Below are 26,694 nucleotides of genomic sequence, written 5' to 3'. Positions count from 1 at the left end.
TGGATTTCATCCATTCCCCCAGCTATCCTTGGATGTCAGCATTAAACTCTGTTGTAACAGTAGTATTTTATTACTTAGTTGAATAGTGCAAAGAAACAATTTAGAGAAAATTATGACCGAGGTGTGATGGCAAAAATGTAACTGAACCATGACTTCAAGTAAAGCTGAAATCAGTAAATTTTATTACAGAATTGACCCTGGGGAAGGGTCAATATGCATATCATCATCAGATATGCTATGCTCTTCTGGCAAAAATACAGAACAGACCAGCCAGTAAGAGTTGTGCACTGCTGTAATTTTAACTGCTCTGTTCATTTATTTCTGGAAACGGAGTTTACAAATTTATGACCTCAGGTCTTCCAGGAAGAAGGCTCTCAATCCACATGAGCAAAATCACAGCAGCACAAACTACTCCTTAGCATTAGCAATATTCTGGACAGCTATCCTCGAATAATGATTACCAAACAGTTAAGTAATCCCACTTAGCTACTGCTAAAGAGCTGATCCACTGCATTGTTACTAGTCATTTCCTCTGTACAGAAAACCTGACAAAAAGAAAAAAGCATCAACACTGAAATTTGATAAAATTAACATAGTGGGAACATTTGTAAACCAAATATTAGAAAAATGTATCCTTTCATTTTTATTTACAGATACAGTTGACTTCATTTTTATTCTTCTAAAAGAAGACTTAGAGACAAGATATTTTCTCACTATAGACAACAGACATCTGAATTTCTAAAAATGATAAACATACTGAAGGCATCAAACAGCTCAATCTCTAACAAGATACACTCTGACACCCTTCAGGATTTAATTTTTTTTTTTAAATTGTTAAAAGGGTTAAAACTTTATGGATGTTAATCTGTCCAGTACTTACACTAACATAAATCTTACATGAACCTGGAATAGCTAGTACACAAATTCTCTCTATAGTCATGTAGTGCATTTATTCTCAAACGGAACGTACATAGCTACAGAAATACATCAAAGGCAAACTCAGCTTTACAAGTCTGTGCAAAACATTCGTCCTCAATAGAAATCATGAATATGTAAGATTATTTTCATTCTGCAATCTGTAGACACCCTCAGACTTAAATAGGAATTCCCTCCTGCAAGAGGGCATACACACCTCTTTGAAAATGTAGAAGTTGAGTAGAACCATTCCAAAGTTGTAAACAACCAACAGGAAACGCAACTGGAAGGGCTCTCTTGTCTTCATCCATTTGGGGCCCAGCCAGACAGTGAGGAGATAAATAGTGCTTATAGTCAGTGTTGGAAATGGAGACTGCATCAAGGGCCAATCATCAACACGTTTGTCTGGGGGAGGTGAAGCAAACAGAAGGAGTCAACAAAGTCGGAACAAAATATATTTAATTATAATTTTAAGCATTGCATTTGTTAAGTATTATTCTTGCCTGGAGTAACTGCACCAGACAGTAGAGACACAATACACTCATTCTTCTGGGAAGGTTAAAGAAAATAGTTTTTAAAAACCCCTCTATATCACATTATCTCACTTTGATATCATGCAAATTCCATTGTCCAGTTCCACAATACAAAACAGTAAAGCAAACAGAAGCACTTGATCCCAAACCTAACCCAACCTACTAATTCCCCCAAAACCAATTTTGCTTATAATAAACAGTGCCTGCAACAGTAACATAACCATATATTCAACACCACTGCAAATGAAAGACAGAAAAATTTGGCTAAATATTGCCAAAATTAATAGCTTTTTAGTTTAAAACTAGGTACTAGAAAGTCTCCAGTTAATTTTATGCAGGCTGTTTGATACTAACCAACTACCTTTGCTATTTGATGTAGGTCAGTCTCATAGGTTTCAGACATTATTACTGGAAAATAGCTAAGAGAACTTAAAGAGATGGTTCTAGTTTGAGTAACTGATGCTGTTGTGTCAGAGACAAAGGGTTTTTTTACAGTCTTAAGTTCTGGATCTGCATCAGAAGAAATACTCTTAGCCTGATGAACTGGTGACATCTCCGATGAGAAGATGGCTCTGCTGCAGAGGAAGGAAGGAAGGAACTACAGTAACACCTCCTTCCTCAGTGTTTCCTTCCTTCCTCCCCTTAGATGAAGGCTAATCTCTAGTTATAGTAAGAGATAAAAGGTAACTATTCCATAACTATCAATACTTCAGATACTGCACAGTTCTGTGATACTAACTGGATTCTTTTCCAGATGCTTAGGCCAGTTGGAGTTCAGGCCGAAATCATACCACAGAGCTCCTTGGGAAGCTCAGACATCTCAAACACCTGTTTTCAGTTATTTGTGGGCAAACTCCCAAATAGCAATGCAGTTGCCCACAGACTTACCTAGAGGGGAAAAAAAATTCATTTAGAGAACTGTTTTTCTCAATGGTAACCCGACGACAGTGAAAAAAACCCTATATCATAATTTAATTCCCTGTTTGAGGCATACTATCAAGGAAGTTAGAAAACTCTTGTTGTCTATAAAGTTAAGAACTGATGTAATGAGGAAAGTACAGAACAGCACTGGCATTACTCCTCCGCGTATTTCTTGTTTCCTTGGTTGCCGTGAGGATCACAAATTAGAACCTCACTTTAGGAGCAAATCTCGTGAGACTTTCTATTTCTAATAAACAATGCATATTGTGATCTGCAGAGAGACGGTGTGCATGGCCCTGATTCTTCCTGGTGATGTAACGATACTTGATCTGCACACTGCAAGTAAGATGCTAGGAGGCCTAAAAAGAAGCAGAAAAGGAAAAAGAAACCACCCTAGCTGCTTTCATTTGGCTGTTAATACCAGAAGAGAGAAGTCATCCTAATGCATGGAAACCTCCCACAAGGCTGATGCTGACGGAATGACGGGAGTCAGCCTCACCATTGCAGCCACAAACAGAAGCCAAGGGCAAGACAGGGCAAGGACAGGGAGGAGTGGCAAAAAAAAAAAAAAAAAAAAAAAATCAGACAGATTGGCATCCAGGCAGTGAGACAGAACTGAAAAAAGTAAGAGAAGACAATTAATTATCACTTTTCAGCGAGTCCTTGGAATAGACGCTTCTATTACAATACAACATACTCTGTGAAACGTCAGAAGGATTGCTTTATCACACACTATATTGTCTTGGGATGTAAAAGAACAGCCCCATTTTCCAGATCTCACAGAATGCAACCTATTGAGGCTGAAATCACACTGCTGAGTTGCAATTATTACACCTCCATCTCCCCTACACTTTAGTTCCTGCTTGCTTTTAGTAATTGCTCTACCAATCTGAATTTAAAAAACAAAAGATAACATCATTTAAAAAGATAAGAGAATTTGCAAACCTCATCATCCACCTGGTACAAAGCAACAGGCAACACTCATCTCCACCAAGCAAGAAGAAAGGTGCCACCACTTAATGAAGAGACAGCTCTGGGAATAACCAGTGTGTGACATGTTTTAATCAAATCCACATCTCACTTCAGACACTGTAGTGTGCAAAGAGTTAGAAGCAGGTGAAGAAATAGACGTGGTTGCTTTCCCAGCCTTCTTGCACTAAGCAGTATAAAGACGGAAGGAAATATGAGAATCTGTCTTCTATTTTCTAACCCACCAATTCATGGTACTCAGAACAGTAAACTGAGAATATACAAAATGTAAAAAAAGGAATATTTGAATTTTACCCAGGAGTTGAAAGTTGTCACTCACTGCTGAAAACAGGAAACCATAACCAACTCCATAACCAACTTTCTTTCAGTAACAGTGACAAAGATTTCTAGAGAGAAAAAAGAGGATTCGCTAGAGGGTGAACGACAGACAACTTCTATGAAAGCTTCACTCTTCATCAGTACTGTAAACAGTTCTTTCACCTACTGTCCACAAATATTACAAAATGGAAAACTTAACTAGCAAAATCAAAGAGATATATTTAATTAACTCTGACATCAGCATAAGAGCATCAGGGCAGCTCTCATTACACTTCCATATCTGAATCATGGCTTCAGCCTGTTACTTTCCCTCTGCACAGAGATTGTGGACAGTGAGTAACCACATCTCAGTGACAAATCTTGAAGAACTTGCAAGAAAAGCATAGCTTACTGATACAGATCACATAACATACTTCCCAGAGAATATGAGTGGAATTTATCTCTCCTAGGACAATACTGTCAAGGCCTTTTCTGCTTCTCACCCTGCCCTGCCAGCAAATCGGCTGGGGGTGCACAAGAAGCTGGGAGAGAGCTGATCTGAACTAGCCACAGGGCTATTCAATACCATGGAGCATCATGCCCAGTGTATAAACTTGGGGCAGCTGGCAGGGAGGAGCCAATCACTGCTGGGACATCTAGCAGCGGGTAGTGAGCAATTAATTGCATTGGGCATACTCGGGTTTCTTCCCCTTGGGTTTTGTTTCTAATTGTTACACCCCTTTTCATAACAGTCATTATTAGAATTTTTTGTTCCTATCCTTGTTTTTATATTTCATTTTCCTTTAGCTAGGACATTGTTCAATCTATAAGTTTTGTTTTCTTTTCCGATCCTCCTCGCCATCTCACTGGAGGTGGGGTAGGCCTGAAGCAGGTGGCTGACTCGCGCTCAGTTGCTGCCTGGGGTTAAACCACAACAAAGAAAACGCCTGTATGAGGGAGAATACAGTAGACAATTTGGTTCTGAGTACATCCTGGCCAAAACAGAAGTATACCAATAGTCAAAAAGTTTATTCTAATTCCTACTGTGCTAACTAGGAGAAATACCCTGCATTTACTTGAAGAGCATTTAGGAGGCCCTGCATATGACTTTTTTTTTTCACGAAAACTGTGGCATCAGAAAACATGCTACTATTCATCCCAGAACTTGCTAGATTTAGAAACTTGCTCATCACAAGATCCCACCTGAATAACACAAAGTAACTTGTTCCGTTTAAATCAGTGCCATGCACCATTCTTGTTACATGGAAGGTATTACAAAACCAGTTTCTTTTCAAGTTTACCGCGCAAGCCTGCCTGTCAGTGTTCTACACGGACAACACAGACGTATGCAGACCCTTGCTCCAAATTCCTTTTCAGATATCCTCCTACAAACCAAGATAAATTCACTCTGAAATCATCTGCTTAGGTGACAAACCTCCCAAGCTACTCCAACACCCTCCTCACTCCCACACCTCACCCTTCAGTTTAGCAAAACCAGCATAATTTTTTGTCCTACTTACTAGCTGGTGCTGATGATCACAAATGATTTCTGCAAATTACAGAGAACTGTGATAGCTTGAAGGGACATGACTGTATTAAGTCCTGCAGTACTTCACACACAATAGGTACATTATTACCTGAAAGATGAAATAAGCTTGAAATAAAAAGGCCAGCTCCCTGAATTAAAAAATCCCTCCAACTGCTTTGAAGCAAAAGGACCAATGCCTTTACCTGATTAGAATTGACAGAGACTGACTGAATCTTTCAGGGGATTAATGTGTTTGTCTTTCAAATCCTAAGACCCAGATTCTAATTCGATCACAAATAAAATGTCTCTTGTGATGGCACAGCCTGTAGTACAGTGCTTTATCTGTAAAGTGAGAGAAGTTTCAAAACAAACATTTAATGTTGCAATCAACTATAAAGGTAATCTGGAGTAGAATAAGGCACCTGCTAACATGTTCCTGATAGAAAATTACTGTTATGTAAGGAAAGAATATGAAGTGTTTATATATACAAGGATTTCTTGCCATTTTGTATATTACATGTAAAAGTTTCACATCGCAAAGATGAGAAATAGCACACACACACATATATATACACACACTTATATATATATATATATATATATATATATATATATATATACACATAAATATAAATAAAATTGCCCTGAGGCACCTACCCTTGGAGGGTTTAATTCTTTATGTGGGGCAATTAACAGGAAACATACACATAAACCCCTCTGATTTCTTCCTCCAATGGAAGACCAAGAGCGTGTAGAACCAGTGAAAAGGATGGAACATTCTACCCCATAAAGTCCACAGAGAACATAATTAACCTACACTGAAATATGAAGTGCAAACTTTAAAAATAAGCAAACACATAGCACAGTTGCTCCCACATTCATCAGGAGAAATCCTGAAACAGTACAGTGGTGACTATCTCTGCTTTTAATATTAGATTTAGAGAAAACATTACATGACTAAAATATCTGATGTTTTATTTCTCTGCATTCATATTAGATTCAAAATCAATACTTTGTAAGATTTTATTTTTGTCCTAAAAACAAACATATTCCTTAGCTATAAGGTTGCTACTCACTAATTTATCTGGAGAGTCTTCCAAAGTTATTAATAGCTATTGATACTATTCTAAGCGCAAAGACACTTACAGTGCCAATCCAGCACATCCATCTGTCCAATTACATTTCTAAAGACACTGCAGAAATGATGGTGACTGTTTAAAAGTGGTTCCTAACAGTGAGAATTCTCTGTAGATCACACTGTTTATTTTAGCAAGAAGTCCTCTCAAAGCCCAAACCCAAGTTTAAGAAAGATTTCTGTGAGTGAAATTTTAACTCCACGATATAAGGCAGGCAAACCAGCATTATCTAATTGCAGTATTGTCTATGAACTACATTGTTTAATTATCTAAGAATTTCACACATTTTGTTAACTCCACTACCAGTATAATTGAAAGATATTAGAAAATGAAAACATGTATCAGAAGAAAACGAGTGAAGAGAAATATAACTTCACATACCTTAAAACATTGACAAAATTTTCACATTAAATTCCTCTTCAGTATTTTACTGCCTCCTTCACCCCCTTTTCTTTAGAGATTAATATTCTATACAACATACTACTTCTGCATTTCTATTAGAAACTTTGTCTCAGTCAGTCCTGTAAATATTTATAAGTCAATATAAGGTTCAGTGTGGCTATGCAACCATTGCAGACTGGCTGAGTTGAAAGTAAATTCCAATAAGCACCTACACGATTAGATCCTAGGCTCAACTGAACAGAGGAATGCAGAGTTTCTTAGAAGTACATTTACTGTTATCAGTTTTTAGATATTCTAACTAAAACCTCAGAAAACACAAATGGAACAACAGCTGGAGCCACAGTCTTTGCCTTTAGAACAGTACACAACTAAATACGAGTTGCGCAACTTGAGACTGAAGACTATTGAAGTACCATTTGCAGAGCCAAAATTGAGGGGCCATAGATCTTTCAACTGAGTACCTACAGAAAAAAATTCTATTAAATTACTTCAATTTTCTATTTACTTATTTGTTACAATTTTAAGAGAGTAGTTTCTACAGCCCAAAATGAGTAATTATTTTGAAAGTCTCCAGTGCTTGAATTAACTCATCTGCTTTGATATTGATTATTCATTGCACATACTGCACTCTAATCCTCAATTCTCTCAGGTTATTTAGTTTCTTTGAGAAATCCTATGACAGAGGACTGGAGCCAGCACCTGGACCAAAATAACATGCCTATAGCCTCACTCCTGTTTCAATCAGAAAAGTCTGTGTCCTCCTAGGGTGGACTGTCAGACAGATTGCTGAAGGAAAGCACAAAGATTGGGATATAATAAATGTCCAGTTTATGCCTCTTTCTAATTTTTATCTCACCTATCACACCTGGCAATGTCTGCAGTCTTCTAGAACTATGATTCTTTCTAAGGAGTCTGACAAGATCAGATACACATATCTAACTCAGGAACGTTACAATCGAGTACAAGCTACAAAATAAAGGGTACAAAACTTCCCATAATGCACGTTTTAGCTAAGAGATCTTTCATAGGATATATCTCCTATACCAAATTGGGAAATATTTTTTCAAACCCAGTAGAATATACAACAGCTTGCTGTAAAATTTTAACTACACCAACTGCTGTTGTATATACAATCAGCTCCTCAAATCTAAAAGGATTAGGACTAAACTTTAACCAATTTGTGATGCTTTTGTCTGCTAGATTAAAGATTCACCTTTATAATTTTTCCCTGCCTCATCTGGGTAGTTTTAAGCAGCTATCAGGTCACTCACCAGCTGCTTATTATTATTATGTTATTTAAAGCAATATCTTATTTAATTCACTTGAAGGTGTTTTCCAATCATTTAATAATTTTCATGGCTCTTCTCTCAATATTCTACAACCAAATCAGCCTTTCACCTGTTCGACAGGGAAAAGTAACTATACCAATCCCTGCCACTTTCTCCTCACAAGAGGATTTTTTGGTATCACAATAATGTTACAGCAGAAGAAATGAACTAGCAAGAAAACAAAAAGGTGAGTATGTTACTGGTAAAGCTAAGGATAACATGTACACAATGCTATATGGACAAAGTTCTCAAAACCTAGCACAAAAAAAGCACAACAGTATGCCTGATGTAAGTGATTTTTAAAAAAATACAGCACAGTACATAGATATTTCCATTCATTTTTGATGACCAAAGTAAACATGTTTTCTAAGTATTTTGTCTATCTTCAAGCTTTAACTAGCCAAGAACAAATCAATTTGTATGGGATGAGAACAAGAGACATCAAAATTTTATGAAAAATGATCATCATGTGAAACATCAAACTGTGATGCAAGAATAAAAACCACTCAGTCTCAAGCACAATGAATAATGAAAGTATATAATCTGAAAAACAAAGCTACAAGACCCACATATTTGTAAAAGCTTGCAGATGAAGTCTTGTTGCACTCAGAAATGAGACGCCTGCCCAAAACCCAAAAGAACTACAGACAACTAACAGTTACTGCCTATAACCAGCTGTGGCTTTATTTTACATTTCAAGGCTTTGTAATTGACTATTCATTCTTCTTTAAAGCTATATATACCAACATAAAGTCAAAACCTCACAGCTAAGAACATCTCCTGCAGCTAATGAACATCTGTGTAATATGCATGTTTCATAAACTCCCATTAAAAGTAACAGGAATGCCTAATCCCAGTATGTTATTAAAAAGTCAGATGTATTTTAACTAGTATTCCTGTTATTCTAACTAGGATTTTACTCTTCTTGAGACTCCAGTCGTTAGTCACTAACACCGTATTGACTTTGTGCCTGTACACAACAACTACAGAATATACACTTGTTTCAAGATAAGGATGGAATTAAGTTCAGGAGCCACACCAATTCACCAGGTCTCAGGATGTTTGAGCACAAAAGATTGCCTTGGTCAACTTACTTTTGATATACCTCTTCCATTGATTATGACTACTTGTGAGGACAGTGTAAACACTGTGCTTCAAGGAATAATAAACATATCCTCACTGCAGCTCATTAATAAGTATCTAAATGGTAGATGCCAGGATGTTGGGGCATCACTTTTTTCTATTGTATCTAGTGACAGGACAAAGGATAATGGGATGAAGCTGGAACATAAAAAGTTCCATTTAAATATAAGGAAAAACTATTTCACTGTTGTGGTGAGGGAGCCCTGGCACAGGCTGCCTGCCTGGATGCATCCTGTACAACCTGTCTAGGTGGACCTGCTTTGACAGGGGGGTTGGATCTCTAAAGGTCCCTTCCATCCCCTACGATTCTATGAAAACTATATTTGGGACTCAGACTGAAGACATTACTTCACACAAAAGCAGTGAGGTTTTGGTACTACGGAAATAGTTGTAGAGGTATCAGTAAGCAGGATTTATACAAACTCAGTGATGCAATAATGGATTAGACAGACTACTGTCCCATCTAGTATGATTCAAGGTTTTACAATGTCAAAGGGGATGATGACAAAAAAAAACCCAAACTTCATAGACATTTTTGTTATATTAGATTCCCTCAGTTGGAAGCTAATCTCATTGAAAAATGTGAAGGACTGTCAACAACAGTTGATCACAACAACAGTTCAATCATAACTCTGTAAGGACCTATCCACTGTAGAGACATGTGTTACTACTCAACATATATGGGACAGTAAGTTCAGCACTGATTTATGTCTTGCTAATGTGCTAACACAGCTAAGGATACCGAAGCTTAACTACAGAGCAAAAGTAAACATCTTACATCATTGTTCTCCTAACAAATAATGATTTGAGGATGCAGATGAAGTTTAGAGACTCCTAGATGCAGTGATTGAACATGGATAAAAACCAGCAATGGCAAGTGAAATCTACTAAAAAACAATACCAAAGGGTTACCAGCGAATGTTTGCAAGAAACTGCACAGAAATCTGTCTGATAAACCACATGGTTTTTCTATTTGCCTCAGCACGATGCTCATCAATTGGAATGAGGTGGAAATTCTGTTCTGAATAAAAACTACTAAAGTAGTTATTGAAATGTATTAGCTTTTATCTTCAAAGTTCAAGGGTAGAAGTAAAAAAGTAAAGCAAAATAACACTGCAAAAGATTTGTGATCTATTTCCTCAACATACCTTTGACAACAGCAAAATCTAGGGGAAAAAAACCCACAACAAAAATCAACACAAAAAACCCACCAACTAACATTGAAATGCTAATTTTCAAAACATGAACTGAACAAGAAAGTGTCCTTATACCCAAAGATGACCAGAAGAATGACTAGTGTCTGAATCCTTCACTCACTAAGTAAACAGTATCAAAACCATCAGTTTGGCAGCTAGATAATGCCACACTCCAAGGACTGCTACAGCTAAGTTTCTCTGCTTCTGCTGTCATGTTTGGCTTTCATGTTAACATATGACTCCCAAATGTAAGCTTCTCTAATAGTTTCTCAGTCTTGATCAAAAACTCATAGATCACTGAAACTGAGACTAGAAAAAACTAAGAGTAGAAAAAAGTCTGACCTAAATATGAAAGCATTTTAGAGTGCTCTATGTGTAATATTCCTACTGTTCCTGGTAAAACACTAAACATTCAATGCAAACACAGACAATAAGGTTATGAAGTTTGCTATTTAAAACTTGTATTTCCTTTTTTTTTCTTTAAAGTATCTTAAAACATTTAAAAACAAATTGTTACAAGGATGCTCTAGAAATGGAAAGCCATAAAATCTAGAGAGACAAGATTTAGTCACTCAACAGAAAAAGAGAAAGACATGGATTATAATTTCCCTTCTGGCAACATTCTGTTTTATTGCTTTCTAATGCTCACAATCTCTCATCTTTGCTACAACTAGGAGAGTGACACAAGGGGATGATACCTATAAGTAGCTAAAAAAAGAAAGAAAATAATAGAAAACCACCATGGTCAAGTCTTCAAACTGAAGCACAACAGATACAAGACCTGGAAGTGAAACACTTTTGAGATACTGCAGAAAGAGGTAGGAGGAATAGGAAAATATGACAGAAACAAACCAAACAGTCAAGAGCATGTGATTATGCTGAAACAGAGGAGATGGATGGACGGAGTGAAGCTAGGGAAGAATCTTGTGGTACAAGCAGACACAATGCCATAGAGAGAGATAACACTCTAGGGCAGCAATTAAGGATTAAACCACTGAAATTGAATTCAAGTACATAAAGAAAGGAGTTGTGTTGCATGTACATGAGATAACCTAAGAGAAGTTAATGCCCACAAGTATGCATCATCTTGCACCAAATACAAGTCAAACTGAGGTAGCCTTTTCCTCGTTGCTTGTTGCCTTCCATGAGAAAAAGGTACACTAGCTGATGTTTATCTTGAGATCCAGGCACACATAGTGGGAGTTATACAAACCACATTACACTCAATTCACCTCCAGGCTTGCCTAGGAGCTATTTATTGCTTTACCTACAGTCTAGAGGGCAGTCCTGAAAATTCCCTCAGAGCTGACACCTAAGTCTCAGCAGGCCTGAACTTCAGAGCTGTTTTCAGTTATGTCCTTAAATGGGCCCACGTTTATATTCACAAGACCTTGAAGTACACACTCAAAAGCACTTGAGTCTTGCCAAATTGAGCAGGGTTGTACCTATATGCCACTTAAGCAAGATTCAGAAGCTCTGTGTCCAGCATCTACATCTTCCTAAAAGACGTTAGACAGCCCCACACACGAGTTCCTTGTGAAATGCAACGGTAGCTTCAACTTTGTTCTCAAAGACAGACAAAGTCAAATCATATAACAGTGTACTCGTCAGAGAAGTCCTACTTCATGGACCAGATCTGTCCTTAAGAGCACACTGTCCCAAGCCTCTGTGCTCCAGGAACACTCCACTCATACCAACAGTCTGTAGAACCCAAAACTCCCATTCTTTTTATGGCCAAATCTTTCTAACTACAGGAACTCTCATTTAGCTCAGTTTTTCATGTCATTCATGTTTAGCCTCATCTGCCCTACTTCAAATAACTTCGGTACACACCAAAGCCTTTCCCCTCCCCTAGTGACGCATCCTGGCAAATTTGTCCTTACAAAATTCCCCCTGTGTATGCTCTGAGCCTTTTCATTCACTTACCTTTTCATCTAACTGCCTCCTTAACATCTTCTATTTGAATCTGGTAACTCCAAAAACCAGTCTGCACTGACAGAGGAAAAAGCTGAGTCTTGCCTCCCCAACTCCTTACCTACGAGACCTTAAAAGGAACTACATCATTGTTTCCTGCCATCTTCCTCTACCAATTCTCTTTATGCAGCCTGGTTGCACTGGATAATATAGCAGAACTCCCTTGAATACAACCTCTTCTGGTCTTCCATAGCACTACTACATGCCTCTTCACCCCTAGCACAGCATAAATACAGATTGACTATCACAATCAACTTCTAGGCAAGTTTCCCCTTCCACAACTAGAGACCTATGAACAACAGTTCAACCACTACGCTCAATTATGTAACCAGTGCTGCCCCTAGGATAAAGGCATGTGCTTCATGTGACAGATATCAACTGCTTAAGAATTCTTCACCTCTTGTTGCAGTATGTGACTCCAGGACCACATGCCAATTTGCACCTCACTAATAGCATGCAGGCTTAGCCGAGAACTTGACAACAGAATTTACAGCGTGCTGCAATTTTAAACATCTAGTCATTTGGCCTCATGCAGTTGGTACTGAGGTAATGCAATCAGCTTGGTTAAATTCTGTATAAAAGCGGTTTCCCAACATTTTTCCACAGAATCAGCTTTAAGAGTATTCGTAACATCTGATTTCCTCCAAAGATTTCAAGACGTACTGTCTACAAAGCCTTAAAAAGAACCTTCATAAGTTCAGTTATGTTCTTGTCATTTGGTCCAAACATTTCCTTTTGCTTCTGGAACATGATGCTGACTGTTCAAAAAGCAGTGCATATCATAGTCTTGCTGGTGCTCTTTGAAGGCTTCTTTCTGTTCAAACTCTTTGCTGGAGCTGAGAGTCACAGCTGAATATCTACAATTCCTCCTTCTTCCTTTTAGGAAAGAGAAGTCTTACACTCACAATTCACCTCCTTGTCCATGGTGTTAGCTTTGCTTCAATGCTAATCCCTCAGACTTGCGTTCTTGAAGACTGATGATCCAAAATCTCTAGGCAGACATTTACACTTCAGTAATGTACTTTTCTAAATGATATTTCCATGTTCAGAGGTCCTTGGTATCTGTTTCATTCTTATTATCTGTCTTTGGAGTTCTGCAACTGGATAAAATCTCCTGATGATGAAACGTGGGTGGAATTTCCCCTGAACATCCAGCAAATCATCTTCATTTTTTTGTCATTAATAAAGTCCCTCCCTCTCCTGACAGGCAAGTTAAATCTGATGCTTAATGGAATTAATCAAACAAACTGGGATGCTCCTATTGCTCAGTTTGGTTGACAGGAGACTCACATAACCTAGCCTTTAATGTCAGTCACTTCTGTAGTCAATTTCTCCAAATGCTGCTTCTGCCACGGGTTTTTCTTTGTGTTCCTGCCACAAATTTATGCTAGCTTCTCCAGTTTCCGGTGTGTTTCTTCATGTTTAATCCTTGTGTTTTACCTGGTCATGGTCACACATCAAAAAAAAAGTTCTCTTGAGAAGAAAATTGTATCTACAAGATCAGGACTGTGCCTGATCACCAAGCCTGATGCTCAGCCAGCCCTCCAAAAGCTTAGGAACACATTCTGCTTTGTTTCTGCGAAACAGGCTTCATGAACCTTTATCTCACCCTTCGTTCTCTCTCCCCATCATCACCCACTTTCATTGGGATTCTACTCGCCTCCAGCTTCGGCACAAATTCTCAAATACAGCAAGGTACTACTTGCATTCTAACTATCCTGCTAACCAACCCATTGAAACTTCCTGATGGAGGGTCCTTTGGCAACACATAGTTTCTGCAAAGAGAAAAGAACAAGCAAAAAGGAAAGAGGAATGTGTTTTTTTCCAGTTCTGTTCCTGGGACTGAAAAGGAAACTGAACCTGAAATTCCTGAGCATTCTTAATTTAGTCCCAAGATGTTCCTGAGAAAAATTTTTATGGCAATTTGAATTCCCATGGAAGCTACTCCACTGGTTCACTTTTAAGGCAAACAGTTGTAAGTTTTCCATGTTTTCCATCCTCATTCCCTTACACTTCTGACTCAATTGATAAAAGCTATGATTGATATTGCTCCTGAACAAGATGCTACTCAACTATGCTACCACTAAAGTGAAAGTTTGCATCTTTCTCCTCTCTCCTTTCCTCCTGATGGAAAAAGTCTGTAATCTTATTAACTGCAACAGCTGTAAATAGTTGCTGTTCCAAAGCAGCTCCACGTGGCCTGGGATGGCCCTGCCTCTTTTCAACTTTGAGCTCCAAGAACAGTAATTCTCACCCGAAGTTGGTAAAGCCTTCTGTTCTCTGCCTCAATAAAATCAAACTAACTAGTTCCTCTGAAATCTATTTTTAAACATGGTTTCATAAATCTCTATTTTGAGCCACAGTCTCTTACTCCCCCTCCCCAAATGCCAATGGTCTCTTCACCCATGTTTCGAGATTTCCACATTCTTCTCTCCTGCCTTGTGTTATCCTGAGTTGTTCATTGTAATAGCTCCTCTGGACTCAGCCTAGAACCTCCCTTTAAGTCACTTGCTCAGTCATCTAATCATACCCTTAATCCTTCCTGGCAGCTCTACCCTCACCCAGCTATCCTAGCTGAGAGGAAGAAGGAAGCCGTGCCCTACGTATTACATGGAACCAGTTCCATGCCTTTACAGAAACAATGGCATAGAATTCCTAGATCATTTTTACTGACAGAAACTGTTCCACTGACCACCTGTTTTCCTCTCTCTTTGGGATTGCTAAGACCATGTATTTACCAATATCTGTCCTAGAAGTTTATGGCTTCCTAAATTATCTCTTTCAGCCTTTTATGTTGTATATACAGTTACAATGCATTTTAAGCTTTCATGAAAGCAGTCTAAAAAAGATAGTCAAGAAAGGATAGACTGAAAAGATAGACTAAAAGCAGTCTAAAAAGATAGTCAAGAAAGGAATGAGAAAAAAACCAGGTTTTTAACAGATTAACAAGCAAAACCATTAAGCTAAGGCTGAAAATGTATTCAATAATATACATGAGTAAAAAGTCACAGATTGCTGTTACGACTCTCAAACACAAGATTTAAAAAAATAAAGAAGTTTAAAAAAATCAAAACCACAGCTGAACCAGCTTTAGATGGCTAAAATTTTAGCTAATACTAAAAAAAAAAAGTGACATCATTAAAAAAATAAAAATCCAGTTATGCCCATCATACACCTGGTCTTTTGGGGTTCTTTTTGGTCTTGGCAAAGGTTGGCTGCTTTTCAAAACAGCACAAAGTAAGGGAGGAAAAAGACCAAATCTTTACATCACAAAAATCAAGGAGGACAAGACTCAGTGGGATGTTCTGGCACAGTTCTACATGTGTCTCACCACAAGAGTACAGGACAGCATTAGAAAACACCCGCAGGCAGGACAATCCTGCTGAATACTCTGAACAGAGTTAAAGACAGACTTGGGTATCCAACAGAAAAATGGAAGTAAGAACAAGTAAATTTGGTTTTACATGAATGAGAAGTTTATGTGTAGGAGTAGTAGTGGGAATAAAATTTCTTCACATTTTATTGTGTAATTTTGCTGTGCAGTAGTGTTTCAGTACGATTTATTGTGTAATGCTGTTGCATGGCATCATTTGTTGAGCAACTTTGCTGCGTGGTATAGTTTTTTTATTTAATGATATTGAACATTAAGCAATGGTCTTGCATGCCATAATCTGTGTTTTCTGTTAAGCAATATCACTGCCATAGCTCTTGACACAAAGACAGATGAATTGCATGAATTCACATAACAGTACTGAATTCATGACTTTAACATATATTCACTCAGAGATGGCAGATGGAGAAAACCACTTCTTCCCAAACAAAGACACCTGCAGAAAAGCAGCAAACTGAGCAGATATTTAAGCAGAACTTTGGGCATTAAGTTATAAATTAATTAAATTGCAACACAGCATTGCCTTGTAAATGATACTTTCTAATCCAGAGCTACCTTGTAACTATATTGTGATGTTTCACTTTTCGCATCTCCATACCCAACTGTAAAAACTTACAGGAGAACCTCATTGTACATTCTACTAGGTATAAACAAGAACAGTAACATGCTTTTGATGTGACTTAGGCTCTACCCAAAATTATCCTTGCAGGGACCTGCTGAGATCCAGAACCTGAACAAGAAACTCCCAGCCTCTTACGCAAAATGCAACCAATTACTTCATTACAGTGTAATCCCGTGTTAACAGCAACGCTGTTGGACTTAAAGCAAAATTTTAAACTTTAATTAGCAAAAGGCTTAAGCATATTTCAGATGCCATCACAATGTCATCCTACTACTGCTGAACAGTCTCCAAAGAAGAAGAAGGAAGAAATGAAAAACTATGCTCTATATATAATGTAAGTCACTTATCTTTATGTTCCTTACATAAACTTGCCTTTTCATCCCTCTTCTCTTTGGTCTATGTGCAGACTTAAACACATTTGAAGTTCAGGAAATTGAACTTTTTTCCAAACAAATCAAGTAATCAACTTTGTACCTACATCTACTTTTATATCCATCTAAAAATGCTATTGATTGGCTAGAACAGCATCTCTTTCACGCATTACCTGGCAGTCTACGAACAACTGTATGTTGTAAGAGGCAGAAAAAGAGAGCAAACACTGGTAGATTACAATGCAGTGCTGCTGCAAGCGTTTTTATTTGATCTCACATTCTGGTAGGCTTTAAATACAGAAGACAAAAAATATGCATGCAGGCTTAATTTTAAAATTACGGCAAAACCGTGAAGATAGGCTGAGAAGGCAAATAGTGAAAAAAAGAAGTAAGCTCCCTTCATGTATAATATAAGATTAATTTATTATCTGACAGATGGCAGAAGGGAGGGGGGTGGAAAAGACTGCTGATGCAGTGAGCTCCCTGACTCTAACGAAGGCCCCACATTCTCACTTATATTGCAACAAAATTCATCTAATAGTTGCGTTCGCTCAGGAGTTTTGCTCCACGTATTTCTAAGTTTAAATGAAAACAGTCTAGACCTTATCACTGTGTGGTCAACTAAAAAAAGGAAAAAAAAAGAAGAAAACATCCAGAGAAGCGATTCTTCTGTCAACTGCCCAAGGCTACTCACGACTGCAACTATGAAAGCTGCAACTCTACCCTGCTCATTTCATTTGACGAAGCAGAGTGAGCCGCTCACGCTGACCAATACTTCCCAAGCTACCGGTCACTGTAGCAAGTTACCATTTCCTTTTGCTGTCCCAGTACTGAAAGCTGCTTTTACACATTTCTCCACATTCCAAGACATTTTCTCTTTCTTCAGTATCTTCCACATTGCAGTTGCGGAGTGTCAATAAAAAGATGGAGCACATTGAAAACGGAAAACAGTAGAACCGACCCAAACGCACTCAATATAAACCGAAAAGCTGCACTGCCGGTAACAATCATTTCCTCGTTTAGTCTGCTGAGCTCCAGGCGATGCTGTCACCGGACTCCCACCTGCCGCGGACGCCAAAGGCCGCCTGCGCTCCGGCGGGGAACCACCGGAGGGCCTCGCTTACCCCCGGCATCGGATTCTTGTGTGACCACCCCGGGGCACGCTGCAGCGAGAGGGAACCGCAGGAAGGGCGGCTCTGGCGAGCGGATTTGGCCACGTCCGGCCCGCAGGCGCCCCGGGGGACACCCTCACCTTGCCACGGAAGGATGCCCCGTGCACCCCGGGCCGTTGCACGGGATTAAGCCGGATAAACAAACAAAGCACCCAAGCACACCCGGAGGGCCGAGGAGGAGAAACGGGTGCGGCGGGGCTCCCCGGGGCCCCGAGCCCAGGCCCGCCCGCCGCCTCAAGCCCCCTCGGCGCGCGCCGCGTCTCCCGGGAGACGGAGCCATTTTGAACCGCAGCTGGCGGGGGGCGGCGGGCGCGGCGATGGCTATGCCGAGGCTGCCCTGGCGCGTTACCTCGGATGCTCCAGGTCCAGCGGTAGAACTCGAGGGTGTCGTTCACCACGCTGGACACCAGACCCATGGCGCGAGGGGGCTCGGCGGCGGCGGCACCCATGGTGAGCAGCAGCAGCAGCGGCGGAGCCGGCAGACCTGTCTCGGCGCGTGCGTCCGTGCCTCTGCGCCGGGGCTGCTGCTGCTGCTGCCCTTCTACAGCCGGGGATGTGATTTAAATCTCTATCTCTCCGTATCTTCCCTCCAGACTCCGCCTCGCTCCCGTCACCGGCTCCCGTGCCCCGCGGGCAGGGAGGAGGGCGAGCAGGCGGAGGCGGGCGGGTGGACGGACGGACGGGAGGGGGCGGCGCGGCGGCCGCGGTACCGCAGCGCCGTCCGCAGCGCGCGGTGCGGTGCTGTGCGGCCGCGTCACATGACAATCCCCCCCTCTCCCCCCGCCCGTTTCGCTGCCCGGGGCGGCCGCCCGCGGGGTGCGCGGTGCGCGCGCGCGGCGCCGGCCGCCTGAGGGGGCGCGTGCGGGGCGGCCCGGGCGAGCCTCGGGTACCCGCACCCCTCCCTCAGCGGGCGTCCGGGATGCTTAGCGCCTTAATTTGCCTTTAGTGTCAATGGGTATCCTTTTACCAAGGGGAGTAAATGTTTCAGCCAACTTTTATTTCCTCACTTCTTTCCCTGTTTTTAGCGGTTTGGATTCATCTCCCCTTCGCATGTCCCCTTGGCAGACGGGCCGAGGCACCAGTGTGAGCGGCGCTCGCCTGACCTCAAGCTGTTGCTGCTGAGGTGTCTTCAGCTGATTGCGCCCGCTAAAATCCCTTCTGCTGCCAGGACCGCTAAAAGGAGCAATCGCGACGGGATCTCGCTGTCTCCCTGGCTCACCAGCAGTGGCTGGTGGCATTTCCCTGACCAGCGACTCACCCAGCCTCCCCCAGGCACCACTGAGATGCTTTTCACTCACTCTCCCCTCTGTCTCCTGCACTAAAGCCTTTGACAATCATTTCATGGCACAGAGGTTCACCTGCCTGGACAGATGCTAGGGGTTGCAGGAGAAAGAGACTCCATGGCAAAGGCTGGTAGGGCCATGGGTGCAGTCCTGGTTCATCCATTCTGCACCTTACATTTCAACACCAGCAAACCCTCTGCCTGGTGTGGGTGCACTAGCTGCTCCCCACACCCTTTGCCTCATATCTCTTCCTGCCAGATTAGCTCTCCCCCTCCCTCTCCCACGATCTGTGTAGTGTGGATGGCTGCATGACACCCTTGGGATTGCTTTCCCTGCTGAGGGACAGGAGGAGAGCAGCTCTGAGTTGTGAGCTTTCCCCCTGGCAGACAGCAGATCAGATCATATCTACCTCTCCCTCACCCAATGCACTGTAGCTCAGTTGTCTGTTCATGAGCACAGGTCGCATTGCTTTTCCTGGATGAGTTGCCCTCTGCTCAGCTCCTGGACTGTCATGGCTGCTGCAATCCTAGCCCTATGGACAGGAGAGGCATGCTGGCCATCGCTAGTTGCTCCACTGTGAGCACAGTCACTGCACCTGGAGCTGAGAAACCAGCAGGTATTTCAGAGTAAGGATCACCAGTGCTGGAAGAAGAGCTATGCCAACCCTTGGAGGCCTGTATGGACAAGGAAATCCAACTTATCCCAATGCTGCCTGAAAGGTGGAGCTGAAGCAAGGTTACTGCATACTGATATATGGACAGTTGCTACTTCTCTCGTGTGAAAAGGGTCAATCAAAACTCTGCATGAATTGCACTGACTTGAATTGCATCTTATTTTGATGGCACTGATCATGGCAGGAGATCCAGTGAGAATGAAATGGATTTGTCACTGGGTTGGGCAAGGTGAACACCAACCTGCTTCCCAAGTTGCAGGCAGACAGCGTAGTGTTAGCTGTGGTTCCTGTGCCTCCTTCAGGTGAAACCACATGAAACATATCATTGAGCAGTTAGAAGCTTGACTTACAGTTGACATTGTCTAAAGCATGGCTTCAGAACTTTTTTAAACATTATCATTTAAATCAAAAGGAAATCATAAGAATGAGACATAATCTTCAGATTGATGTGTGGCTGTTTGCCCCGGCCACACGTTTCAAGCAGAATAGGCTACTGAATGAATCAACATGACAAAGGATTGCACTCCCCTGCCCTTCCTGCCATCAGGCATGATGTGGACTAAGCAGAGTGCCAGTAAAGATCAGCAGACTACCAAAGAGCAAAAGGGAACAAGACATACTAGCAATATTAATACAGATTCATAATAATAGTTACTATTATTATGAATCTGTATTAATATTGCTAGTATGTATTTGTATTTTTCATGATTTAAGCCAAGCCAGCAACTAAACGCTGTGCAACTGTTTGTTCACTCCTCCAGCCTCCTGTACGATGAGAAGGACAACTGGGGAAAAAACCCAAAACTTGGAGGCTGAGATAATAAATAATAATAATAATGAAACAGAATATAACAAGACAAGACAGAAATAAAACTCAAGAAAAACAAGTGATGCCCAATGCAATTGCTCACCATCCAAGCAGCGATGAGGCCCTCTCTGCCATCTGCCCCCAGGGTATATAGTGGGCATGACATTCTATGGAATGGAATATCACTTTGGCTAGTTCAGGTCAGCTGTCCTGGCTGTGCTCCTTCACAGCTTCTTGTGCACCTTCTTGTTGGGAAACATGGGAAAAATACTGTTTCATCTATTTTCAGATTTGATAACTTTTTTTTTAATTGCAATTAACTCCTTTATATTGGCAATATGATTGTACACGGATAATTTTACAGAGCAATTAAGCCTTGAGAAGAGCTGCAACAGAGCTGCAAAGCTTGGACAACAGGGAGAAAGTGAACAATCTAACCAAAGCAACTTATTTTGTGCTTTGACATTGGCTTTAAAAGATGTGAAGAAGTTTGTGACAAACTAGTCTCATTAACTTCCCTGCAAGCACATAGACATGCTTTTAAGGTTATGTTTTTATCTAAGGGCTTCTAAGCACATCTTAGCTTATTTCCTATGTTTGTGCAGGATGGGCTGGTTCTAAGAAAGCTGAGACCATGTCTTCTACTTAAAGAGAGCAGAAGGAGGAAGGGCATCCAAAGGCATAGCATTGAATCTGCCTTCAAGGAAACCTGCAGCATAGCAGTCAGAAAAAGACGATTTTTTAATACCATGAATTAGTGTTGTCATCTTCTACTGGATATTGTTATTCCTAAAACCTGGACATCTCAGTTGGTTCAAGCTTCTGCTTGGAAAAGACAGACTTGTGGCAGCTGACCCCAGAGAAACACATGAATTCCCAGCTGGGCTCTGGTCATTTGTCCAGTGCTCCAGGGTGCTTCTGCTGGCAGCAGGTGAGTCTGTGTGCTTCAGGAAAGGTACAAAAGGTAACAGGAAGTTGTGAGACAGCCTGCCCCAAGGAAGGTCTCCTCCCAGTTCCCATTCAAGATACAAACTGTTTGTATTCCTTCCAGACGTTTTTGTAATAAACCCCAATATCTCATTTCAGAATTACTTCAAGCCATTTTCTACCTCGTCATGACATAAATAAGTAGCAATACAAATGTTACAAAGTCCAGATGATCACTGTATTTAATAATGCTTGTGAAAAAGCTTTTATTAATTAATTTCGGTGAAGCATATTCTACTGTAACAGTTGATGAATGAGCAGATGCTTCTGCACTATTTGAAAGTATTCCTACTTGGGTCTTGCTTCAGGTTAGCAATGAGATTGTTGTGAGGGGAAAGTGAAATGCAGGTATGTTGGGTATTATTGATGAAGTGCAGTGGGAAGAAAGCAGTCAGAGCTTTGTATGCTGTCACCAGTGATCCCTCCAAGCAGCTCACCAAAAGACAAAAACAGCAGTAAAAGAACTTTGCTTTGTTATGAAGGGAATCACCATAACCAGGAACTTTCCTGGTGGGAAAACATAAAAGGGTTTGAATCAACACATTTGACAGCAGGTCTGTGTTACACCATGCAGTAAGGGATAAGTAAGAGACATACAAAATAGTGCATGTATTAAGTGTGACCAAATCTAAGTTGTTTAAAAGACCTTGGCTTTATAACTGTGTTTTGATTACTGTAACTATTGAACTACCATATTTTTTCATTTGATTCCATCAATGTTTTAGGAGGGAGAATGATGTAAGAAATTATTACATCAATTTGCAATGCATGGGATTTCCTTGCACAGCCTGTCAAATTTATATGCTCTTTGCATTGAAGCTCTCTAGCTGATATGCTTTATAAAGATTGCTAATTGTGCCAAAAAAGCTTGCCTGATCTTTGAATCAACACGCACAGGCTTAACTGTAAGCCTGTGCAATAGTACGAGTGCTATCTGCTTCAATACAGAGGCTGGTTTAATGCAGCTTTATACTATACATGCTTAAAATAAGCTGTTTTCAAGTAACCATAATTTAAAAAAAAAAAATAACATTGAACCCAACAATGTGTCTTTCAGCAGTTATTCATTTTTGTAAAATTATGTAACATGTTGCTAACTCCATAATTTCAGGTGGGGTAACTCGGGCACACAGGGATTACACAGCTTTTGCCCAGAGAGTCTTCTGTAGGATCTGAAAAAGATCCAGCTCTTTTGTCTTCTAAGCCATCTGCTAGATGCCATCTGTCCTTTCATACATTCAACTGCATCAAAATAGGGTTTTTTTGCAAAACAAGTATATTGGAATGGTGCATCAGAAAGTGTCCGTGTTAATGGATATTAATACTAGTATAAGCTTTAGTTAAAACATATCTTTGATGTAAGTTAGAATCATTATATGGTTTGAGTTGAAAGAGATCTTAAAGATTATGTAGTTTCAACCCCCTTCCAGAGTCAGGGACATCTTCCACTAGATCAGGTTGCACAAATCCTCATCCAGCCTGGTCCTGAACATTTACAGGGATGAGGCATCCAGCCCTCTGATCATCTCTGTGGCCCTCCTCTGGACTCAGTCCAGCAAGTCCATGACCTTCTTAGGTTGCGGGCCTCAGAGCTGGACACAATGTTCTTGGTGTAGTCTCACCAGACTGGAGTAGAGAGGGAGAATCACCTCCCTTGACCTGCTAGCCATGCTTCATTTCATGCATCCCAGGATAAATATATAGGACTGCAAATTCCCACTAGGCTGCCAGCACCAGCACTGAGTTTGATTTCTGGTCTGTACCAACTTTGAGTTTTGAACAACAAACATTTTTTGTGTGTCTCTATCTGAAATATTAAAGTATATTTAGTATCCCACCTTAAATGCTCAAGGGCCAGATCCAACAGAGAATTAAGTAAATATGACTTTTTGTTTCCATGAGACTTTGTATACATATTGATATTCCTTCTTCATCTTTTGACCCCCAAATTTGGTTCTGAGAGGAAGACCAGGGAAGTGGTAGATAACTTTCAAGTCACATCAGGTTTTATTCTCGAGTAAATATAAATATTATTTGACTCCAGATCATTACATTTACATGTTTCAAACTGTAGAAGTAACCTTATTTACTGCAAATCTGGACAGTGGCTGGAAGTGTTGTCCTGCAGAGCAGGGCTGCAACCAGCTTAAACTGCTGCTGTTCTGTGCTGGTCCAGAAGAGGAGCCATTAATCTAGTGCTTCCCAGCCCCATTCTGAGAGATTCATTTATAATTAATTCCTCTGTGGGAGATGTCATCCCAACCAAGAAGCTCATGTGTATAGGGAGTATGTGAGATGTGTTGTATACCCGGCAGGTACACGTTCATGGCTTTTTACCTCTGTGTCATCTTCCTTTTAGAAATGAGTATTTCACGGACATGAGGATGATAAAAACCTGTATACATACTCTCTCTTTCTGCCTTACTGATACTTTTCTTACCTGGTTTCTCATACTTTTACACAGCTAAGATTTTTATCTGCAATGATATGTGTCACAGCATCTATCATTTGTGAGGTGTGGCAAGCATGCTTTTGCAATCAGGGCTTCATATGTGTACATGCCAGAGAATGGCTGTGACAAACTATCAGCTGATGTTTTGAGGGCACTGTGTTGAAACGACAGTAACATGTATAGTCAGATCTGCAGCACATCCCTAACTCCCAAATCCAGCCTTTTCCTTAGGCGTGTGTCACTGGTACTGCACCCACTTCATTGGGTGTGTCAGCCTCCTGAAGGTGTGTGGCTGTTTGTAGGGCTGATTTTGCACCTTTGCTTCTGCGCTAGGAATGGCCTGAAATGTAGGGCACAGTCTCCTGCAGAAGCCACTGATGGCAATATAGTTAGGAGGAAGGACATTGATTATGAAAGCCGTGTGCTATTATGCTGTCGCTGGCCCTAACTGTGTTGAATATGGGTGGTGACAATGGTGTTGGGCATACCCTTTATCTATGGGATGTGTGGAGGACACAACTGTGATAAAGGAGTTACATAAAGGCTGTGTCAGGCTCTGGGCCGCTGACCTGGTGTGACCTGGAGCACATTCTGCCTTTCTCTGTGCTGGGGGGATATTCTGTACATCTGTACACTCGGGACAGAAAGCCTGAATGCCAGTCCTCCTTAGAGCCTTGCATTGGCTTGTCCTTGGAAAAGCATGTGGAAGTATTTATCACTGGGATATAAGTTTTATAAACAACAGGTTAGCCACATAACACTCTACTGAGATCACAGAATCACAGAATCTTAAGGGTTGGAAGGGACTTTGAAAGATCATCTAGTCCAATCCTCTGCTAGAGCAGGACCACTTAGAGCAGGTCACATAGGAACTCATCCAGGTGGGTTTGGAATGTCTCCAGAGAAGGAGACTGCACAACACATCTGGGCAGCCTGTTCCAGGGCTCCCTCAGCTGAACAGTGAAGAAGTTTTTCCTTATGTTTCTTTGGAACCTCTTCTGTTCTCGCTTGTACCTGTTGCCCCTCGTCCTGTCATTGGACATCACTGAGAACAGCCTGGCTCCATTCTCCTGACACCTGCCATTTACATGATTGTAAACATTAATGAGGTCACCCCTCAGTCTCCTCCAAGCTGAATAGCTCCAGCTCCCTCAGCCTTTCATCACAGGGGAGATGCTCCACTCCCTTCATCATCTTTTTGGCCCTGGGCTGAACTCTCTCCACCAGCTCCCTGTCTTTGAACTGAGGGGCCTAGAACAATATTTCAAGATGCAGTCTCATGAGGGCAGAGTAGAGGGGGAGGAGAAGCTCTCTTGACCTACTACCCACAGCCCTTCTAATCCACTCCAGGATGCTATTGGCCTTCTTGGCCACAAGGGCACATTGCTGGCTCATGCTCATCCTGCTGCCCACCAAGACCCGCAGGTCCCTTTCCCCTACACTACTCTCTAACAGTTCATTCCCCAACCTGTACTGGTACATAGGGTTAAATACGCAGGTATTATTAACTTCATTTTGTATGTGGTGAAATCAAGCCTAGAGAGAAGCAATGTCAGTTCCAGCTCTTTGGAATGAACTAGAGAAAAATGTTGAGATCTCCCTGAAGTTAACCAGGTCTTGTCCGCTCAGGGGTGTAAACCTCTGGTTCGCTGATCTTTCCAGTGTCATATTTAGTCATGATCCTCAGGATCCTGCTTGGAAAGATCCACTAGGTAATTGTAGGCAAGATAGATCCATGCAAAACATAACATTTCCTATGCTGTATAGCGACATTTTGAATTTCTCAGAAAATGTTTGAGAGGTTTCTTGTACCTTTCCACGCAGCAGCTGCTGTAAAGCTTTTCACTTGGTAGGATTCTCAATAGAAAATTTTGTTGGGGGGTGTGTGTGCGTAACACAAGAGGACAAAGAAGAGCAGAAAAAGATAATGCAGCACAAGATATTTAGTTGTTGAAATTAAGAAAAACAGATGTTACCTTGTAAAGGACCTTGAAACTGTCTTCTACATGCTGCTGTCCTCACTCATCCCAAGTTGCCATATTTCTGTCTATCCAGCCTGGGGAAAGGTAGGGAAATCCCCAGGGAAGGCTGCTGTGTAAGCTCATTGTGCTTCCTCCTGGGTATTGCACTGCCTGTTGCAGGGTGTTGTGGTGCTGGGCTTGGGGTTAGCCTGTGAGCCATCCATTCTAGCACAATTAATGCTCAGGAAGATTGTACCATGATTACAATGCTCTGGAGGGAATGAAGTCACCTATCCCTGAGGTAAGAGTCATAACTCTACATAGTAGCTAGATGAACTCCCAGAAGGGAAGGTGACACCCTAAATTGTTGTGCATTTTAAGAGGCAGCTGTTGCATATGAGTAGGTGCAAAAATATGCACATTTTATCTGCTGCACACATTTTGTCAACCCTTCATCTAGCCACAAATCTATATTTTGCTTCAGGTCTTGTCTCAGAATTTCAAGTCTTACCTACGTAATAGAGCAGGATGCTTAAAAGCAAAACCTGGGAACCCTGACACCAGAAGAGGATCTATACATTAAAGGCAACATTAAAGTATGCCCAAATGAC

At 41.1% G+C, this 26,694-nt stretch overlaps 1 protein-coding gene across 1 annotated transcript in view; it reads right to left on the bottom strand.

The window, feature by feature from the left end:
- Nucleotides 1–18,657, bottom strand: part of ELOVL4 (ELOVL fatty acid elongase 4) — a 31,885-nt gene extending 13,228 nt beyond the window's left edge. The window contains exons 1-2 of the mRNA XM_061990257.1: nt 18,269–18,657; nt 1,133–1,320 (exon numbers count right to left, since the gene is read on the bottom strand). Coding sequence (XP_061846241.1) covers nt 1,133–1,320; nt 18,269–18,368 — 288 coding nt within the window. The 5' untranslated portion in view covers nt 18,369–18,657. The remainder of the gene's footprint in view (nt 1–1,132; nt 1,321–18,268) is intronic.
- Between the last annotated feature and the right edge of the window lie 8,037 nt (nt 18,658–26,694).

The sequence above is a fragment of the Colius striatus genome, chromosome 2 (genome assembly GCF_028858725.1).
Source record: "Colius striatus isolate bColStr4 chromosome 2, bColStr4.1.hap1, whole genome shotgun sequence".
Taxonomy (NCBI): Eukaryota; Metazoa; Chordata; class Aves; order Coliiformes; family Coliidae; genus Colius; species Colius striatus.
Note: the sequence above shows the minus strand (reverse complement) of the source record. Positions and strands in the feature narration are given on the sequence as shown.